At 36.8% G+C, this 18,515-nt stretch overlaps 1 protein-coding gene across 1 annotated transcript; it reads right to left on the reverse strand.

The window, feature by feature from the left end:
* Positions 1-4,238: 4,238 nt before the first annotated feature.
* CLEC12A (C-type lectin domain family 12 member A) lies at positions 4,239-15,067 on the reverse strand. Its single transcript, XM_077871105.1, has 6 exons — positions 14,806-15,067; positions 9,780-9,872; positions 9,308-9,496; positions 8,224-8,375; positions 6,561-6,664; positions 4,239-4,506 (listed from the first exon to the last, which is right to left on the reverse strand). The coding sequence occupies exons 1-6, from the start codon at positions 14,894-14,896 to the stop codon at positions 4,329-4,331; spliced, it is 807 nt and encodes a 268-aa protein (XP_077727231.1). The 5' UTR covers positions 14,897-15,067; the 3' UTR covers positions 4,239-4,328.
* Between the last annotated feature and the right edge of the window lie 3,448 nt (positions 15,068-18,515).

Genomic DNA, 18,515 nt, shown 5'->3' on the forward strand with positions numbered 1-18,515 from the left:
CCATCTGAATGGTAAATGGTTCTCCAACCTTTCATTTTCAGACTGGACATGGCCTTAGGTCTAAAATGAGTCTCTTGTAGACAGAAAATGGATGTGTTCCTGCGCCTTTGATGGGATCATTAAGCCCAATCACATTCAGAGTAACTATTGAAATAAATGAACTGAGTGTCATTGTAATACCTATTCAGTCCCTGTTTTTGTGGATTATTTCTTTGGGTTTCCTCTTTCTTTTATGGGGTTCCCCTTAATATTTTTTTTGCAGAGCTGGTTTGGTGTCATATTCTTTCAGTTTCTGCCTATTTTGGAAGCTCTTTATCTCTCTTTCTATTTTGAATGAGAGCCTTGCTGGATGAGTATTCTTGGCTGCATGTTCTTCTCATTTAGGACCCTGAATATATCCTGCCAGCCCTCTCTGGCCTACCAGGTCTCTGTGGAGAGGTCTGCTCTTAATCTAATATTTTTCCTCATATAAGTTAGGGATCTATTGTCTCTTGCTGCTTTAAGGAACTTCTCTTTATCTTTTGAATTTGCAAGTTTCACTATTAAATGTTGAGGTGTTGAACGGTTTTTATTGATTGGGGGGGGATCTATCTCCTGGATATGAATGCCTGTTTCCCTCCCCAAATTAGCAAAGTGCTCAGCTATGATTTGTTCAAATATGCTTTCTGGCCCTCTGTCCCTTTCAGTGCTCTCTGGTACGCCAATTATACATAAATTTTTCCTTCTGAGGCTATCATTTATTTCCCTTAACCTTTCCTCATGGTCTTTTAATTGTTTTTCTCTTTTTTCCTGCTTCTGTCCTTGCCATCAACTTGTCTTCTATGTTGCTCATTCTTTCTTCCACCTCAGACCTCCAGTTTGGATTGCATCTCATTTAATTGATTTTTAATTTCGGCCTGATTAGATCTAAATTCTCCCTCATGAAATATCTTGAATCCTTTATGCTTTTTTCCAGAGCCACCAGTAGCTTTATAATTGTGCTTCTGAATTGGATGTCTGACATGAATTGTAATTCAAATTCTGTAACTCTGTGGGAGAGAGTACAGATTCTTTCTTTTGTGGTGAGTTCTTCCTTCTAGTTGTTTTGTTCAGTGAAGAGTATGAATGGGCTGAGTCAAGAATATCAACCACGACCTAAGTAAATTTCACCCTAGATGATTCTGAAAAGGTCAGAGACCAGAAATTGACAAGAAAGATCGGGATGAAATTTAAAAAAAGGACCACTAAAATGAAAAACAAATTTTAAAACAAGTTAGTAAAAAAAATAAAAGGCCAAGAATCCCAAAGAAGATGAAAAAAAGAAAAGAAAAAAAAGAGAAAAAAAGCAAAAGGAAAAAGGAAAAAGGAAAAAAAAAAGGAGAAGAAAAAAAGGAGGGGTACTGGGAGATGATGGTGGTGATGAAGTTGTAGTAGAGGAAGAATGTAGTCTACCAGAGGGGGTCCTTGAGGGTGACCCTCTTTGTTCTGAGTATATTAAGTTCTGTATGTTAGAAGATGCTCAGTCCCAAATTTATATAAACCAAAAATACTTGTAGAGAGCCCCAGCATTGACCATCAAAACATAAATGAGATAAAAGAGGGGGAAGGAATGGGAATGAAGAGAGGATATAATCTCACAGAATGAACCAGCACAGCATTCCACTTGGTTCTGTGTGATGCTGGTCATGTTTTAGAAAGTATTAACTTCCACCATTGCAGGATGAAATGAGGCAGAGAAAACAAAAAACACAAGGCAAAAAAACATATTTTGTATATCTCCCCAAAATTAGTTGAGTATGTTAAAGGGAATCTAGAAGTGGAAAATATATCTAAGACCTGTAATTATAGAAATATGAAAGTCAAAAAGGAAGAAACTTAAAAATGAAGAGGTGGTAAAATATTGTAGTTAAGGTGGGGAAAAGAGAAAAAAATATTGGAAATTTATAGTCTGATATAAAAATGAGTTGTATTGGAAAAAGGAAAAAAAAGAGGGGTACCCTTTAGTTCCATGTACTGTAAATCCCTCGACTTCCCCTGAAGCTTTCCAGCACTGCTTGGTCCAGAACTTGCTCTTCCCCTGTCCTTCCAGCTGGTCCTCAGGGGGAGGGGCTGCTGTGCTGATTCTCAGGAGTGTGTACCTGGGGGAGCTGCCTCTCCCACGCCGGGTGCCAGGCTCAGTGGCAGCTATTTATCCCCTGAGGCCCGTGTTCCCTGGTGGCCCAGCCCTCTCTCAGGCACAGGGTGACACAAGGAGCAACACCACTGGTGGCAGCCAGCTCTCTAGCCCTGGAGTCAGCTCCTGCAGTAAATACCACAGCTCCCAGTCCACACTGAGCTCCAGGAGTGTGGGGTGCTCACCTGCGCAGCTTGGGGGTGCCTGGTGGCAGGAGAGTCCTTGCCATCCTGGGCTCTCCCCACCTCCGCCTGTTCCGGGGGATAGGGCGGGATGGTGGGCTGTGTCCCCCGTCACCCTGGGCCCCGGGGCCTGCGCTGCTGGAATCATGCTCCCGGGGCCTTGGCTCCCGAAGGCAGCAGGGTGCAGCCCCCATCCTCCCGGAGCTGCTGCCTGACCCACCGGCTTCTGCCGAGGCCCCGCCAGGTACGCCCTCCAGCCCTTTACCGCGCTTGGCCTGCAGTGTGTGGTGGCTCTCCCCCGGGCGCCCTTCCTCTATTAGGGACCCCGGGAACCTGAGGCTCCACTGTCCCTCCTGGGATCCTCCCCGAGTTCCCTGCTAAGCGCCTTTCGGGCCGGGAAGAATCCGGTGCAGATTTTTAAAGTTCCTGCTTCTCCGGGGCTGGGCTTTCCTGTCCCAGAGGCTCTGCCCCCGGCCTTAGCCTGGCTCCTGGTGGGGGCGGGGGTGCACTCCCCTACTTGATTCTTTTTTTTTTTTTCTGCCTTTCTACCTTGTTAGAAGCGAAAACCCTTCTTTCTGTAGCATTCCAACTGTTCTCTACTTATTTATCTATTTATTTATTTAAAGATCTTATTTATTTATTCATGATAGACATAGAGAGAGAGAGAGGCAGAGACACAGGAGGAGGGAGAAGCAGACTCCATGCAGGGAGCCTGAGGCGGGACTCAATCCCGGGACTCGAGGATCGTGCTCTGGGCCAAAGGCAGGCGCTAAACCACTGAGCCACCCAGGGATCCCCTGTTCTCTATATCTCAGGTCAAATTCGTAGGTTTTCAGGATGATTTGAAAGTTATCTAGGGGGATCCCTGGGTGGCGCAGCAGTTTAGCGCCTGCCTTTGGCCCAGGGCGTGATCCTGGAGACCCGAGATCGAATCCCACGAGGGGCTCCCGGTGCATGGAGCCTGCTTCTCTCTCTGCTTGTGTCTCTGCCTCTTTCTCTCTCTCCGTGACTATCATAAATAAATAAGTAAAAATTAAAAAAAAAAAAGAAAGTTATCTAGGTAAGTTGGTGGATATAGGTGGGTTGGAGAACCTACTCCTCCACCAGCTTGCTGCCTCCTTATCCAATATTCTTGATAAAATATTTATCATAATAGTTTCTGTTAGTTTCTGTTATACACACACACACACACACACACACACAATTACACTAGCTACAAATTAAAATGTCTTATTTCTTCCTTTCTTATTTTTTATATTTTTAAATTTATTTTTCTTGACTTATTTTGCTTCTAGGACCTCCTATAAACAATAGAGGCTACTGAATAAAATAATTGATAAAGGCCATTCTGATCTTGTTCCAGAGTTCAAAAGAAAAACTTCACTTTTAACCACAAGTATGATGTTAGGTTTAAAGTTTGTTGTGGTTGTTAATTTTTTGTTTGGTTTGTTGTTTTCTCTAATGTCAATGTTCTTTATCAGATTAGGGAAACCTGCTTCTAGTTTTCTGAGAGATGAGGTATTAAATTTTATAAAATGCTTTTCTACATCTATTATAATAATAACAGATTTTTTGTCTCTATTTTTTTCTAAAATGTAAATCAACCTATATTAATTACTAAAATAAATTCCAATCAGTCATGATGTATATCCTTTCTATATATTCCTAGATTTCATTTTCCCTGGTGTTGTATAAGGTTGGTATTCACCTTGTTTATTCCTGGAAAAGCAGGAAAAGTGAGTTTGAGTTTTCTGTATGTTCACACAACACACTCTATTTATGCTCAACTGTATCTGGTCTGTATCTAGATGATAAGATAAGACTTTGGGTTCCTTTCAATCAGCAAATGAGGTGAAAGAAAGAAGAAAGTTTAAAACTGTATGTTATTAGGAGACACGCAAAGATTTAATCTCATAGCATCTTTATTCCCTTTGCATGGTCCACAAGGTGTATGCTCCCAAAAGTTGCTTTAATGACAGGATAATAGTGAAATGCTAACTATATTTTTCATTTGGTATTTCATTCATTAGCATGCTCTCAATCTTAACTGGATCAGCCAGCTTCTTACATATGACACGCTGCCTGGCAGTGCATTTTATATAGTAAACAAATGGTACGTCCACATATCCACAATACATCAAACCATTTACATCATTTGTGTTTCTCATAAACCTGAAAGAGAAAATAAAGAATTACACTTGGCAAGTCAAACATTTGAAACACATCCATAGGAAAAAAGATTTACCAATATATCATTGCTCCTGGGTCTATATTATCTAAAATACATTTTAATTATTATTTGGAATATCAAGAGTGCCCAAGTTACTTATATTTATCAACAAATATGCAGTATCAAACACTGCCTTACTTAATCTGCCTTTTCCATTTTTTTTTTTTACATCTGGACTACTTGCTGTCCTTTACTTCCAGATGTACCATCTCCCTTCCTCAATACTTAATATGATTTAGAATAATACAATTCTATTAAATCCCCCAGTCTAGCTTCTCTGGTAAATCTTCAACACTGTCTCTTCAAATATTTTTCATAATCACCCAAGTCAGGAATTAACTTAACATATGATATCTTCAGTTCAACATCATCTCCAAGTAACATTTCCCCCTAACCATTTTTCAGGGATTTTATTCTGAAGTTCTTGAATAATTACGAGCTCCTAATACAAGATTACTGAGCAGGGACTATGCATCAGAGACAAACTTGTAAATTGAAAATATCCTTTGGGAAAAATATAGTTTATTAAATACTTTGGTCAATAAATAATGATCATTAATAAAAAATGGTTATCAATTAATTTATCAAAAGCGAAATTTCCTATTTGAAGTGACATGATACAGATGTCATTGATAATAGCCCCTTTTGAGAAACACATCCCAAAATACATTAAGAAAAAAAACAAAAGGAAATACATTGCCTACACATATATAACTATATATTATACACCTATCTAATGTATTATATATACATATATATTATTATGTACTTTTTATTTAGGTATTATTTCTTAACAATTTGAAATATATGATGTCTTCTATTCCACTATAGATTACCTCCCCATTAGCAATAATTACAAATAAGCACATGGAAATTCTATTTTTTCAAAACAAGATTCCATCTGTACTCTCCTCTGATGCACACACTACCTTCATCTCTAGTCCCTTTACTCCAAATGAGATCTTTAAAATATATTTTCTTCTGTCCTCCATTTGTACACATATATTGTCCCCTGCTCTGTCCCATCATTGTAAACTGCCAAAGACAGAACTGCCTTGTCTTTCTGACCCATATTCTCGAGTCTACTATTTGTCTGAAGGAAAATGCAAACAAAGCAATCAAAACTTGTATTTGCTTCTCACCCACTGTGGGGAGTGTCCAGGAATCTCAGGGTTTAGATTTAGCGTGGCTGGACCCCAACGCAACTGCCCTGCGTTCACTCCTGCTTAATGTGTCCTCAAAGAACAAATAAGTATGAATTCATGGGCATGTTGAGGCTCTGGTTTCTTTCTTTAGTCTGATCCTGTCTGCTTCTCAAATTTAAAGGCTTATAAAATGCAAATAGAATTTCAGCATGATTTTTATGTACTCCTTGACTGTCCCCTCTCCTCCTATTTCAAGTAGAACAAATATAGCATATGAATCTATTCATAATGATATATTTATAACCAGATTTCCTAATATATTACAAAACAAATTATTTTATACATACCATCTATGCAATATAACATGCCCATGTTCATTTTGTTCCCTTTACTAGAAATGTTCTAGTCTATTTATAAATTTTTCATTCAAAATGGCCATTTCAAGGGACACCTGGGTGGCTCAGCGGTTAAGCATCTGCCTTTGGACAAGGGTGTGATCCCAGGGTCTGGGATTGAGTCTCACATCCAGCTTCTTGCCGGGAAACTGCTTCTCCTTCTGCCTATGTCTTTATCTCTCTCTCTCTCTCTCTCTCTCTCTCTCTCTTGTGTCTCTCATGAATACATAAATAAATCTTAAAAAAATAAATTCCTTAGTGACTTGTCAAGATAATGAGATATTTGTGGTAATTTTTTGCATTATTACACACTTTAAAGAAGGCTGAGTTAAGAGAAAAGAGTTATTTGAGGGTGCAATTTCAATTGAAGCTATTTTTAGTTCTAAGCTACAATGCTCCTGGTGAAAACACCATACTCAAACCAACTATAAAAATTCAAAAAGAACAAAAACTTACCAGTTGGAGGAGAAAATCGTTTCATCCAGTTTCTGGTAATCTCCGTCATACTTGGGAGATAATCCCAGCCAGTAATTATATAACCTGTTGGATTTTATAAATTCCTACAAGAAATAGAGATGTTTAAAAAAATAATTGTTTACCTCCCACAAAAATACTAATTGTCTCCCATTTCTGTACATTACCTCACAATATAATTTCTTACAAATTACTGTTTTAAAGTAACATTTTTGACATTACACTACTGCTTTTCTTTTACATTGTACTGCCATTAGAAAAAAAAATCTAGGGGATCCCTGAGTGGCTCAGCAGTTTAGCACCTGCCTTCGGCCCAGGGCGTGATCCTGGAGTCCCGGGATCGAGTCCCGCATTGGGCTCCCTGCATGAAGCCTGCTTTTCCCTCTGCCTGTGTCTCTGCCTCTCTCTCTCTCTCTCTGTGTGTCTCATGAATAAATAAATAAAATCTTTAAAAAAAATCTAAACAAAGTGCTCCTTACTGTAAGATTTCTTCTGACAGTTATTTATCAGTTACTGTTTCACAAGGGAAAGTATCTACCATTCTATGCATTACTTTAACTTAAGGTCAATGAAGGTCACAAACTTCAAGATTCACGTATCCAGTAGAAGTTAGTCCAGGAGCAAAAGATGTGGTTAATTAATATAAACACAAGTTAATAGAAACAGAAGAAGTAGGAGAAAAAACCTATCCAAGTCAAATGAGAAGTGGTTATAAAAAAAAAAAAAAAAAGAGAAGTGGTTATAAAGTAGAATTTAGATCCAGTCCAGAATTTTAGAGCCAAAGTTCTTTTTTCCTCATATTCCAGACATTTTTGAGTGACTAAGATGGATCAGTTGAGAATGATTAGATGTGGATGATATCATGGTTTGATTTCCCCCACAGCTGTAAATGATGATAGAGCTTCTTACAGTAGGGAAGCTGACACTTTTGGGAAAATGAATTTTTTCCTTAAATAATATGTGAATACTATCTGAGAGATCAGAAGTGCTGAAGAATAAGTAAAATATGGAGATTCTATTTAGATACTAGAAAGAAGAAAATAAATACATAAGTACAGAAACAAATCTTCCAGAGAACTCACTCTTCCTGGGACCCAGAGAGTCAGTATAATATATCTGCTTAATACTTGCCTTTGACATCCCATCTTAATTCTACTTCTTTATACTATCTTCTTATTCTAGTATATGTTAGCTTTTTCTCTTAGTAAAAAAAAAAAAAGACAAAATGGTAGCAACAGAGATTCTTCTCTTATCCAGATTTTACAGAATTTGTAACCCTCAGGAATGATCTCCTGATCAACTGTTTTTAGATAAATTCTCAGAAATTATGTTCTGAGAGTTGATCCTAACATTTCATTTTGGAAATGTTCACAGACCCAAAGACTGGGCACTCCATATCTCTCCATCTGTCTGGCCTCTGAGATTTTGCTGATGTTAACATCCTAAGCTAAGGTTTTAGATGACACGTTGGCTATCCTACCCTGTAATAAATGTACTAAGTCTCAGCCACTTCATACTCTAATTAAATTAAGCCAGAATCATGTCTGGATTAGCACAAATCTTCCCCAATATGTCTCATTCCTCTCTATTCTATGATGGGAAAAGTGGCTTCCTTCTTCACAGACAGAGATCCATGGGACCTTACCAATACGCTTTTATTCTTAATTGTCAACAGGCTGGCATTTTGAGCAGAACAGAACATGACACTCTCTTGCCATGTTTCATAACTGTTCTTTAGTATATAGCAGCTGTCCTCATGCCACATCCATGTCTTTGGACAAGGTTTACATTTGTGCTCTGGAAGAAGAACATGGTTTCATTTGGGTTGTGTTGATAATCTCCATTATTCTTATTATTCCCATTGTTCTCTATGTCAAATTAACCAAATTTACTTGTCTCTCTTCTTTTTTACATGAAAGATGAAGAAAATGCATCCTCAGTCCAAAAGATAAAGAACACATTCCAAATTAAATGTCCATTGAATTCCAGCATATTTTCTTACCTCAAGAGTCCTGAAAAATGATTGATTAACTTATGTTTCTTTTTCATTTTTTATACTACTACATGACAATGAAGGCTAATCACAAAAACATTGTGTAGTAAGAATCAACCCCACCAAAAAAAATCTTACAGCAGCCCTGCCTTCTCTAACTACAGCATTTCTTGCTGCCTGACATTGAATATTTGGGGGAGTTCTCAAGAGCACCAAGAACATGTTTTAGTTATAATAGCTATAGAAACTGTTAGATATACTTAAAAAACAATTCCTCCTAACTCTAAAGGCAAAGCCTAACTCTTTTCTATTGATTCTCATCAAACATTGACTGAAATTTAAGAATAAGATCACCTATAAAAAAGAAAAGACTCTTCTAATCCTTTAAAAAGGATATAAAGAGGTGACTTATGATCGCCTCCCTATCTTTTGTTGACCTCAGTGCCCAAATAACAGTAGTGAATGTCAGATTAGAGAAACTGTATACTGTCTGATATTTTATTAACTAACTCTCAGCCTCTGATAATTTGGGGGTCTACAGGTATTATTATTTTTCCTGTTTTTCTTCTTACTGCAAGGAAATATCAGTGAGTCCTTTGTCAATCACATTTAATTCCTTTCTCCAAATAATGGCATCCTAGGGAAAAGCTGTTACCTATTGATGAAATGATTTTCAAGTGACACCTAGGTTTTGTTCATTGTCTAATAAATAGCTTAGAGAGGAATGTAGGATTACCTGGTTCTCTTTTGTAGAGTTCATGACATAATTTGGTGGCTGTTACTTGCAGTGTGACAGATAAGTTCCTGATCATCTTGGAACTATTCATGTTACTCATTAGTTGTAGAGAAATATTCCTCTGAAGTTCTTCTTTGAAATTTTGTAGTTTATTCAATTTTCTCATTTCTATCTTCAAAGTTGTGTAAACTCCAGATTAAAAAAAAAAAGAAATGATAAAAAAAAAAAACCCTCAACAACCCATCATCCTTGCTGCTGAACTAATATTACAAAATTAAAGGTCTAGGGAAGTAGTCCCTTTATGGGAGTGAGGGAAACTGACTACCATGTTTAAGTATCTAGTTATCAATACCTTTTGGGGTTTTATCACCAATAATCATTTCTAAGCCTCAATTCAAAAATAAACTTTCTTGTAAAACTCATGTAATTCTAGGTGTTAGCCCTTTCAATCAAAACATAGGTTAATACATACATATGCTTCCTAAGACTCCTAGTCCAATCAGCAGCAGAAGGCATAGAAGAGCCAAGACTCTCTGACACCATCCATGGGAAGGAGCAGGTGGTGCTGTGAAAAGCAAAATTAGCAGACAGGCCTGGAAATGGTATACATCTTTATTCATCATTCATTCATTCATTCATTCATTCATTCATTCATCTATCCATTCATTCATTTTACCTTTATTTCTTTCCTAACATGTCTCTGGTAAAGAAATGTGTTTTGCTAGAAACTCAAGGACATTTTAAAATTTCTAGAGAACACATAAAAAACATTTTATTCATGTTTTTGCATGCAAAAATGGTTCTCAATGGAGAAGCTGTTAATTGGTAGGCTGATTCAAGGAACACAGAGGAAAAAATGGGCTTTAAAAAGAGAATTGAGAAAACCAATCAATCTGGATACAATATACAAATTTGGGGAAAATGGGTAGCTGAGAGCTAATGGGTCATTCAGAGTATTCCTTCTGTGAGTGGAAAGTTGTGAATGACAAAGCAAATAATTTCAATTATGTATGTCCTTCTCCCCAGTGCTGAGAATTTGCTGTGAAACATAGATGATAGAGTGTCTTTTGTAATATCTCCACGTGTCCAGGATTTCTTCATAGTTTTAGCAACAAACTTCTGTTGGTATTTCTTTTTTTGCCAAACTCTAAAGCCCCAAAACAGATCATTCCCCTTTTAAAAAAAAAGAGGAATCATATACTTTATATTATAAATTAATCATTATTAAATCACCACCTGATTTAAATTATCATCATTTGTGTATGTGAATACTAGATGTTTCAAAAAATATAATTCAAGAATAATGTGATAACCTTATTATACTTCTGGTCTGTATCCTACATCTCTTAGTTGCTGAAGTAATAATATTGTGAAATATAGAAAAAATTGAAAGTGAAATGCAAAATGACATCTAGCAATAGTTAATGGTGAAAGAACTAGATAGTCAAGGTCTTATTGAAGGTTAGAAGTGTGGCTTCAAGTACTATCTTTTGTAAGAAGTATATTCTCATTTATTTATGTATACAATTAGACTAAAGTTATGGGTTCAATATCTTCTATATACTACACATTATTTTGGGTGCTCACAATACAGAAGTGAGCAAGACATATAAGTCCCTACTCTCATGAAGATACATTGTAATTGTGAGAGAAAATAAATAGATATATGATAATAGAGATGATAGATGATAGATAGATAGATAGATAGATAGATAGATAGATAGATAGATTAGATGGATAGATGGATGATAAATAGATTATAGGGATCTCACATTGTGCTATGGTATACACAGATTTAAAACAGTTATATTATGGAGAGCACGTAGTTTTGATCTTATGGCCAATGGGAATGTGCCTGCAAAATCAGTGGGAAGAACATTATAAGCAGCAAGAGTATCTAGTTAAAAAAAAACCTAATCTGGGAAAGATCCTTACCTATTTGAAAAATAGAAAAAAAAATCAATGGCTAAAAAACTGTGGCCAAGACAAGAAATGATGTTCGAGGAGGTAAAAAAATGCAGGAGACAGATTACCTACAGGCTTTGTTAAACCAGAGGGGATTGGACTTCTTTTGGAAAACCAATGGAAGGCTTTAATGAAAACAGGAAAATAATTGAGGGTTTTTTTTTTTTTTTAAGATTTTAGTTTATATGGACAATGAATTAATTATAGAGTAGCAGTGTTGGAAGCGGGGAAAATAGCAAGAAAACTACTGTAGCATGCCATGTGAGAGAGAATAGTAGTTTGTTTTACTAAGATTAGATAATATGACCACCCATGAATTGATTAAAAATACATTTTGAAGTTAGAATCTATAATACAAATTTATGAAATGTTTATGAGAGATCTTTTACTTGATAAAGGGGGTGGATAATAATATGCACACTTATAGGCAGTATAGCATAGTGATTTTTTTAAAAAGGCAAAATTATTCCTAGGGCTAATATGTCTGAGCTTGAATGCTGGATCTACTGTTTATCATGTCAGATATTGGACAAATCATTTGCATCTCTGTATCTTAGTTTTTGCATGCTAAAATAGAATGCCATAAAATATCAGAGATTAAGTGATTTAATATTGGTAATACAATTAGAACATTGCTGGCCTATAGAAAACACCTGGTGATTGTATTAAATATGAATTTATATTTATATCTAGTGAAATGAGCATGATTGGGGAAAGGAAACAGTTTTAGAGGAAAAAAATTTTATTTTATTTTATTTTTTTTTTAATTTTATTTATTTATGATAGTCACATAGAGAGAGAGAGAGAGAGGCAGAGACACAGGCAGAGGGAGAAGCAGGCTCCATGCACCGGGAGCCCGATGTGGGATTCGATCCCGGGTCTCCAGGATCGCGCCCTGGGCCAAAGGCAGGCGCCAAACCGCTGCGCCACCCAGGGATCCCAAAATTTAAATACAAAACTTTGGGGTATAATGTGGTTTTGAATGTTATATCTTCTAATATTTCTTTGTCTCTTTTCTTTCTTCAGGCCTCTATGTGTCTTTTCATTTAACTTAAACTCCAAAAGAAATAGGAGAAATTGGGGGGTAATATATACTTGACTTGGTAGAAATCAAATGACATTTTTTTAGAGGTCTCTCTGTCTCTCTTTTTGTCTCTCATCTCTGTTTCACACACATATACTTCATTTATTTCTTTTCTTTTTTTTACTTTTCTTCTTCCTCCCTTCTTCCCTCCCTCTCTCTCTTTTCTCTCTTTCTTCCTTTCTTCTTTCTTTCTTTCTTTCTTTCTTTCTTTCTTTCTTTCTTTCTTTCTTTCTTTCTTTCTTTCTCTTTCCCCTATATCTAGGCTCAACATATGGGAATTTGGTGCATGTATGTATCTAAGTATTTTGTAACCTCCAATAAACATTATTTTTCCCATTTCTAAGTAATAAGTCAGATTCTGGAAATATTAATCCCATCATATGACTGCAAGAATCACTTTAAAATAAATTATCATGTTATTAAGTTCTTCTCAACAGTTTAACCAAAGCAGTCACTTCTTAAATACCATATTAAGATAAGCAAATTTAGTTCAAAATATATCTCATACCTAGGGAAACTGAATTAATTAAAGATTTATAAAAAACAGCTATATTCCCATTCAACTATAATATTCCTTGAGCTATTTAGAATTTTCTAATTATTCAAAGCATGAATAGACCTAACAGCAAGCTAAGGAGAAGTGATATAATCTGATTTATGTAAGTAAATGAATAACATGTCTGGACACCTGGATAGCTCAGCTGTTCAGCAACTGCCTTCAGCTCAGGGCATGATCCCTGGGTCCGGGATTGAGTCCTGCATCAGGCTCTCTGCAAGGAGCCTGCTTCTGCCTCTCTCTCTATGTCTCTCATGAATAAATAGATAAAATCTTTAAAAACTCCTTTAAAAACTAACAATAAATAAATGAATAATATGTCTAACAGTGTAGTAACATGCTCATTCACAAAATTCCAATTTATAGCTCTGAATACTACTGTCTCACTCTTTTATCTCCAGTTATAGTTTAATGTTGAAATAAAATTCCTCGCTGTTTAGTTTTTTTATTTATTTTTATTTTTATTTATTTATGATAGTCACACACAGAGAGAGAGAGAGAGGCAGAGACACAGGCAGAGGGAGAAGCAGGCTCCATGCACTGGGAGCCCGACGTGGGATTCGATCCCGGGTCTCCAGGATCGCGCCCTGGGCCTAAAACAGGCGCTAAACCGCTGCGCCACCCAGGGATTCCCTCACTGTTTAGTTTTAAGTTCAGATTCTTCCACTTAGTCATACATGGCTACAAAGGATCACTTAGTATTTTTTTATGAATAAAATTTGATTTGTTTGATGGTAGTGATCAAACTGGAGCAGCTTAAAAGTAACAGAACTTTAATTCCTTCTAATATTCCTTTCAGAAAAAATATTCTCAAACTTATTTAGTATTGTCATTCTTCTTGAGATTCCCTCATTTTCATTTGTGGTCCCCAGAACTGAAAAGTGTGGCCAATTTTAAATATTAGAGAAATATATAATGAGACTAAATGAATAAATAAAAAATGAGTAGTAAAATTCTGGCCGATAAAAAAAACATTTTGTGAGTATATTTCTCATCTTTATCTATCTTTAATTTAAGCCTCATGAAATAATCATTAAACATGTTAGCCTTTTCAAAATGGCACATATAGCATACACTAAATTACGGCTGCAAGCTCATAATTAAATAGGCCTTGTTATCTCCATTTTATAGATGAGAATACAGACTTCAAAAGGTCAAATGATGGACTTAAATGTCCAATGGACATCCAATGGTTTCTAAAACCTCTCCTCCATAATTCTGATGGGTAAATAGAGAGTCTTTCCCAATCCACAGACATGCATGTGACACTCAAGCATACCATGTACTCCCTGAAGCCACTGTTGCTTTCCTGTAAAACAGAGATGCTCATTTCTACCTTATGAGGATAGGACAGTGCCTATCACATAGGAAGAAAGATGAGAGCCAGTTTTACCATTATATTTGTGACTAGCATTTTCTTTTCTTTTTTTTTTTTAATTTATTTTTTATTGGTGTTCAATTTACTAACATACAGAATAACCCCCAGTGCCCGTCACCCATTCACTCCCACCCCCCGCCCTCCTCCCCTTCTACCACCCCTAGTTCGTTTCCCAGAGTTAGCAGTGACTAGCATTTTCTTATAAAAAAGAAGCACTTACAAAACCATGACTTTCCTGGACAACATAGGCCCTTGTTTTACAGGGGAAAAAATGTTTCATAATCCAATAAAATCAAGCCATTATCCTATCCTAATTATCTTGAGTATGGCATTACAGCATAGAAACATTGTAAAAGATTGAGTATTCAATGCACTAATTAGCACCTTTATTTTTTTTAATTACCACCTTTAGTAAAAAAAAAAAAAATCAACCCTTTATAATTATTTTGTGCATTAGTAATTTTGGTAAAAATGGGAAGCTCAACCTACAACACATCCAAAGCTCAAAATCTTACCTTTTATCCCAACTGTGTCAAACTCATGGATATTTTCCCCTTTTCTGGAGTCCTGAAATTTTAGATCTGCGTAAGTAACTTCTTCAGACATTGATGGCTATGAAAAGATAGCCCAAAAAACTATTAAAAAAAAAGATGAAGGTGAACCAACAAAGTTGAATGTTAAACAATAATTATGGTTTTAAACTTCTGTTTATAAACCAAAGCTTAAATTTATAAGCTTTAACTTCTCTTTTCATTGTCCCAATCCTGTGTGTATACAAAGGAGCTACAGCCTATCAGAGGCCTCAGACATAGTTGCAAGAGTGAAAGTTGTTCTTCCTCTTATACTGTTCCTTTTTCTCATTTCTCTATATCTGCCAACTACAGAAATAGTTTTAAAAATTGTCTTGTATATTACTAGTGCCATGTAAGGGGGCACAGATCACTAGAGACGTGCAGATATAACATAGAATTTATTGGAGAAAACCCTTCAAGCAGAGAAAGAACAGAAGAACACAGTCCTCAAACACTCAATGATTCTACAGCAATGGCCCGGTACAGATGTTTTGTATGTGTCACGGCAAAGGTTGTAACAGAGATGATTTGCTTTTGCTGGGAGACTTCATATACCCAGAGCACTCCCAGGCAGAGGCAGAGGACAAACTGCACTTCGTAACTCTCTTACTTAGGGATAAATTAGTTTAGGAGGAGTTAGGGAACACCTAGTTTTTCTAGTAACAAGAAATATACTAAAGGAGCTTGGGGCCCAGGAACCACACCATACATACTGATGGCCAAAATGTATAAACCAAAGGCCCTAGGAATTTCTCTGTAGTCCAGGAAAGCTGAGATTAGTCTTACTGTCTCTCTGCAGACTGCCTCAATCTTTTTTAGCCAGCTCCCAACTAAAGTATACCAAAAGGGGGAAGCAAATACGGCTCCAGAGTCCTGCAAAGTCAGGATCTTATAGAGTCAACTCAGCATTCTTAGGAGGCAGGGGTCCATTCATTTACTGATCAAATGTACAAACTGGAGGTGAGGGCTTGGGAATGATTGTTTTTGAGTAAGTTCCTTCCTAATTCTTATTAGTAAATCTTATATTTTCAGTCACATAATTGAGTTGAAAGACCACAGTGATAGTGACATACTAGGTTCAAAAAAAAATCCACAATCAGGATCAAAAGAGAAAAAACAAGCATATGCATTAAAAGAGCAGTTTGAAAAGGATAAAATAAAGGGCCAATTTGTAAGATGTGCATAGACTTAAAGGAATAAATATAGGGGATATGTATATTATCATTATAGTTATCATTATCATCATCATTATTATTAGAATTGGCTTGCATGATTATGGAGGCCAAGAAGTCCCAGGATCTGTCATTTGAAAATTGAAGAACCAGGAGATCTGATGGTGTCATTGTCTGAGTCCTAAGACCTGAAGATTGAAGGTTGGAGGGGAGTAGAGGATAGGGAGGCCAATGATAGAAGTCTCTGTCTGAGTCAAAGCCTGAGAACCAACACCTCCAATGTTCAAGTGTAGGTAAACATGGATATTTCAGCTCAAGCAGAGAGAAAGAAAGGGAGAATTTGCTACTGTCTCTCTTTCGATCTCTCTCTCTCTTTTGTTCTAAGCAGGCCCTTTATAAATTAGATCATCTAGATTGGTGAGGACAAGTTTCTTTACTGAGTCTACTGATTTAAATGCTAATATCCTTAGGACATACTCTCACAGACACACCCAGAAATAATGTTCTATCAGCTATTTGGGCACCTTAGTGCAGTCAAATTGTCACATAACATTCACCATCACAGAACCTATAATAGTAACTAGCACATATGCACTTCATATAAAGTAGCAAGTTGGGGTAGAAGGAAAGTGGAAAAATACAGTTATAAAAAGCCATCACTAAATATAGTCTCTCTACATTTAACGGAACATGTGATCTAAACTAGAATCATAGCTTTCTTTTCATACCATGTTCATATTTCCCTTCTTATTCCAGCATCTTCTTTACCATAATTTGACATCCCCCTGTAATTTTCTATCAAATGCCAGACATTGTATGTAAAAACAGTTAAGATTATGAATGATATCTTTCAATAAAAAGGTTGTTTTTGTTTTGTTTTTCTGTTTTCCTGGCAGGCAGGTACAATAGAAGCAGTAAATCTCAATCAGTTGGAATCTCTCAAGTTTTGTCTTGTTGGGTTCTTTATTTTTTTTTTATTTTGTTCAACATTTATACTGATTTTGTTGTAGGAGACTTCATGTGATAGTAGCCACAGTTCTATGACCAGAACTAAAGATGTCCCAGCTGCTCATCATATGAACCCCCCTGAGCATATGTACAAAAGCTAATGGTCAGACAATACATCTATACCAGTTTTTCTGAAACAACATGTGTGAGAGACAGTATCATAGATGCAGAAGGAATAACAGTTACTAAACTTCCCTCTCAGCCTTCACACTATGGAGTAATGCACAGAAATTGGGAGTTTGAGTATCAAACTCTAGGTAGGAGAATTTTTAAAAAGATTTTATTTATTTATTTGAGAGAGAGATAGAAAGAGAACAAGCAGAGGGAGAGAGAGAATCCCAAGTAGACCCCCCACTGAGCAGGGAGCCAGACTGAGGGCTTGAGGCCAGCTCCAGGTGAGACTCCGTCTTAGGACCCTGAGATCATGACCTGAGCAAAAGTCAGACACTTAACCAACTGAGAGACCCAGTCTCCCCTCCAGGTAAGAAATTCTGGGTGTTTTAGACACATGGCTAGGGAATAAGCAGCTTCTTTGCTGGCTTTATGAAGGGCTATATTTTAAGAATTTTGGTCATGATGTTATAACACAGGGAAATCTTGCTTCTTCCCTATGCTGCTGCCTGGGTATTTTCACCACAGAAACCACCAGCCCACCCCTTATGTCTGTAACCATAAGCTGTGTCAGAACCTGTCATGTGAGTCCTCACTCAGGTACACCCTCCAAATTGAATGTCTTAAGTGCTTTCCTGTAGCTAGTTACTTCGGAGACTTACAGGGGCTAAACCTGAAGCAAATCAATATTGGATGAGTTAATCTTCTCATCTCATTCTTGTCTTGATTCTAAAGTGTGGCTGATATTTATTCCATTGCAGTTGAGCGAACACTTCAACCTATGAAGGTTATAAGGCTGAATCACTGGGACAACAGCCACTGCAGGGAGAGACTCCATTACCTTCAGCATGTAGAAAATGAGAAAGTATGTCACTCCTGCTTTTACAGCAGAATAAACCTGGATAATCTGCAAATTCATAACTTCTCTTAAATTCCTCAGAGGTCTGAGGTCATGGGGCAGCCAACTAAGCTAACACTTAAGGAAAGAGACAGGGCTTGCCTACTTGGGGTAAAAAAGCAACTCATATAAACTATTATAAAAAAAATAGGGTAAAGCTTTTAACCAGTTGTTAAAGGCAGAGTGTGGGTTTATATGAGAGCATAGAACCCCTAATTGCTGCAGACACAGCGTGCAACACATCCACTTACAGACACGTTACAGACCTCACCCAATGCTGAATGTTTGAGAATGATGAAGGATTGGAGAGATGAACAGTAGTCACTGTACAAAAGACATGAAGTCCCACCTGGAAATGCCTCCCTATGGAATAAAATTCTTCCTCTCAGGCCACTAGTGGATTCATTAAGTTGGAAATGAAACAGAAACGTTTTTATATTACTGAGGAAAAGACTGAAAAGTAT

This window comes from Canis aureus, chromosome 25 (genome assembly GCF_053574225.1).
Source record: "Canis aureus isolate CA01 chromosome 25, VMU_Caureus_v.1.0, whole genome shotgun sequence".
Taxonomy (NCBI): domain Eukaryota; kingdom Metazoa; phylum Chordata; class Mammalia; order Carnivora; family Canidae; genus Canis; species Canis aureus.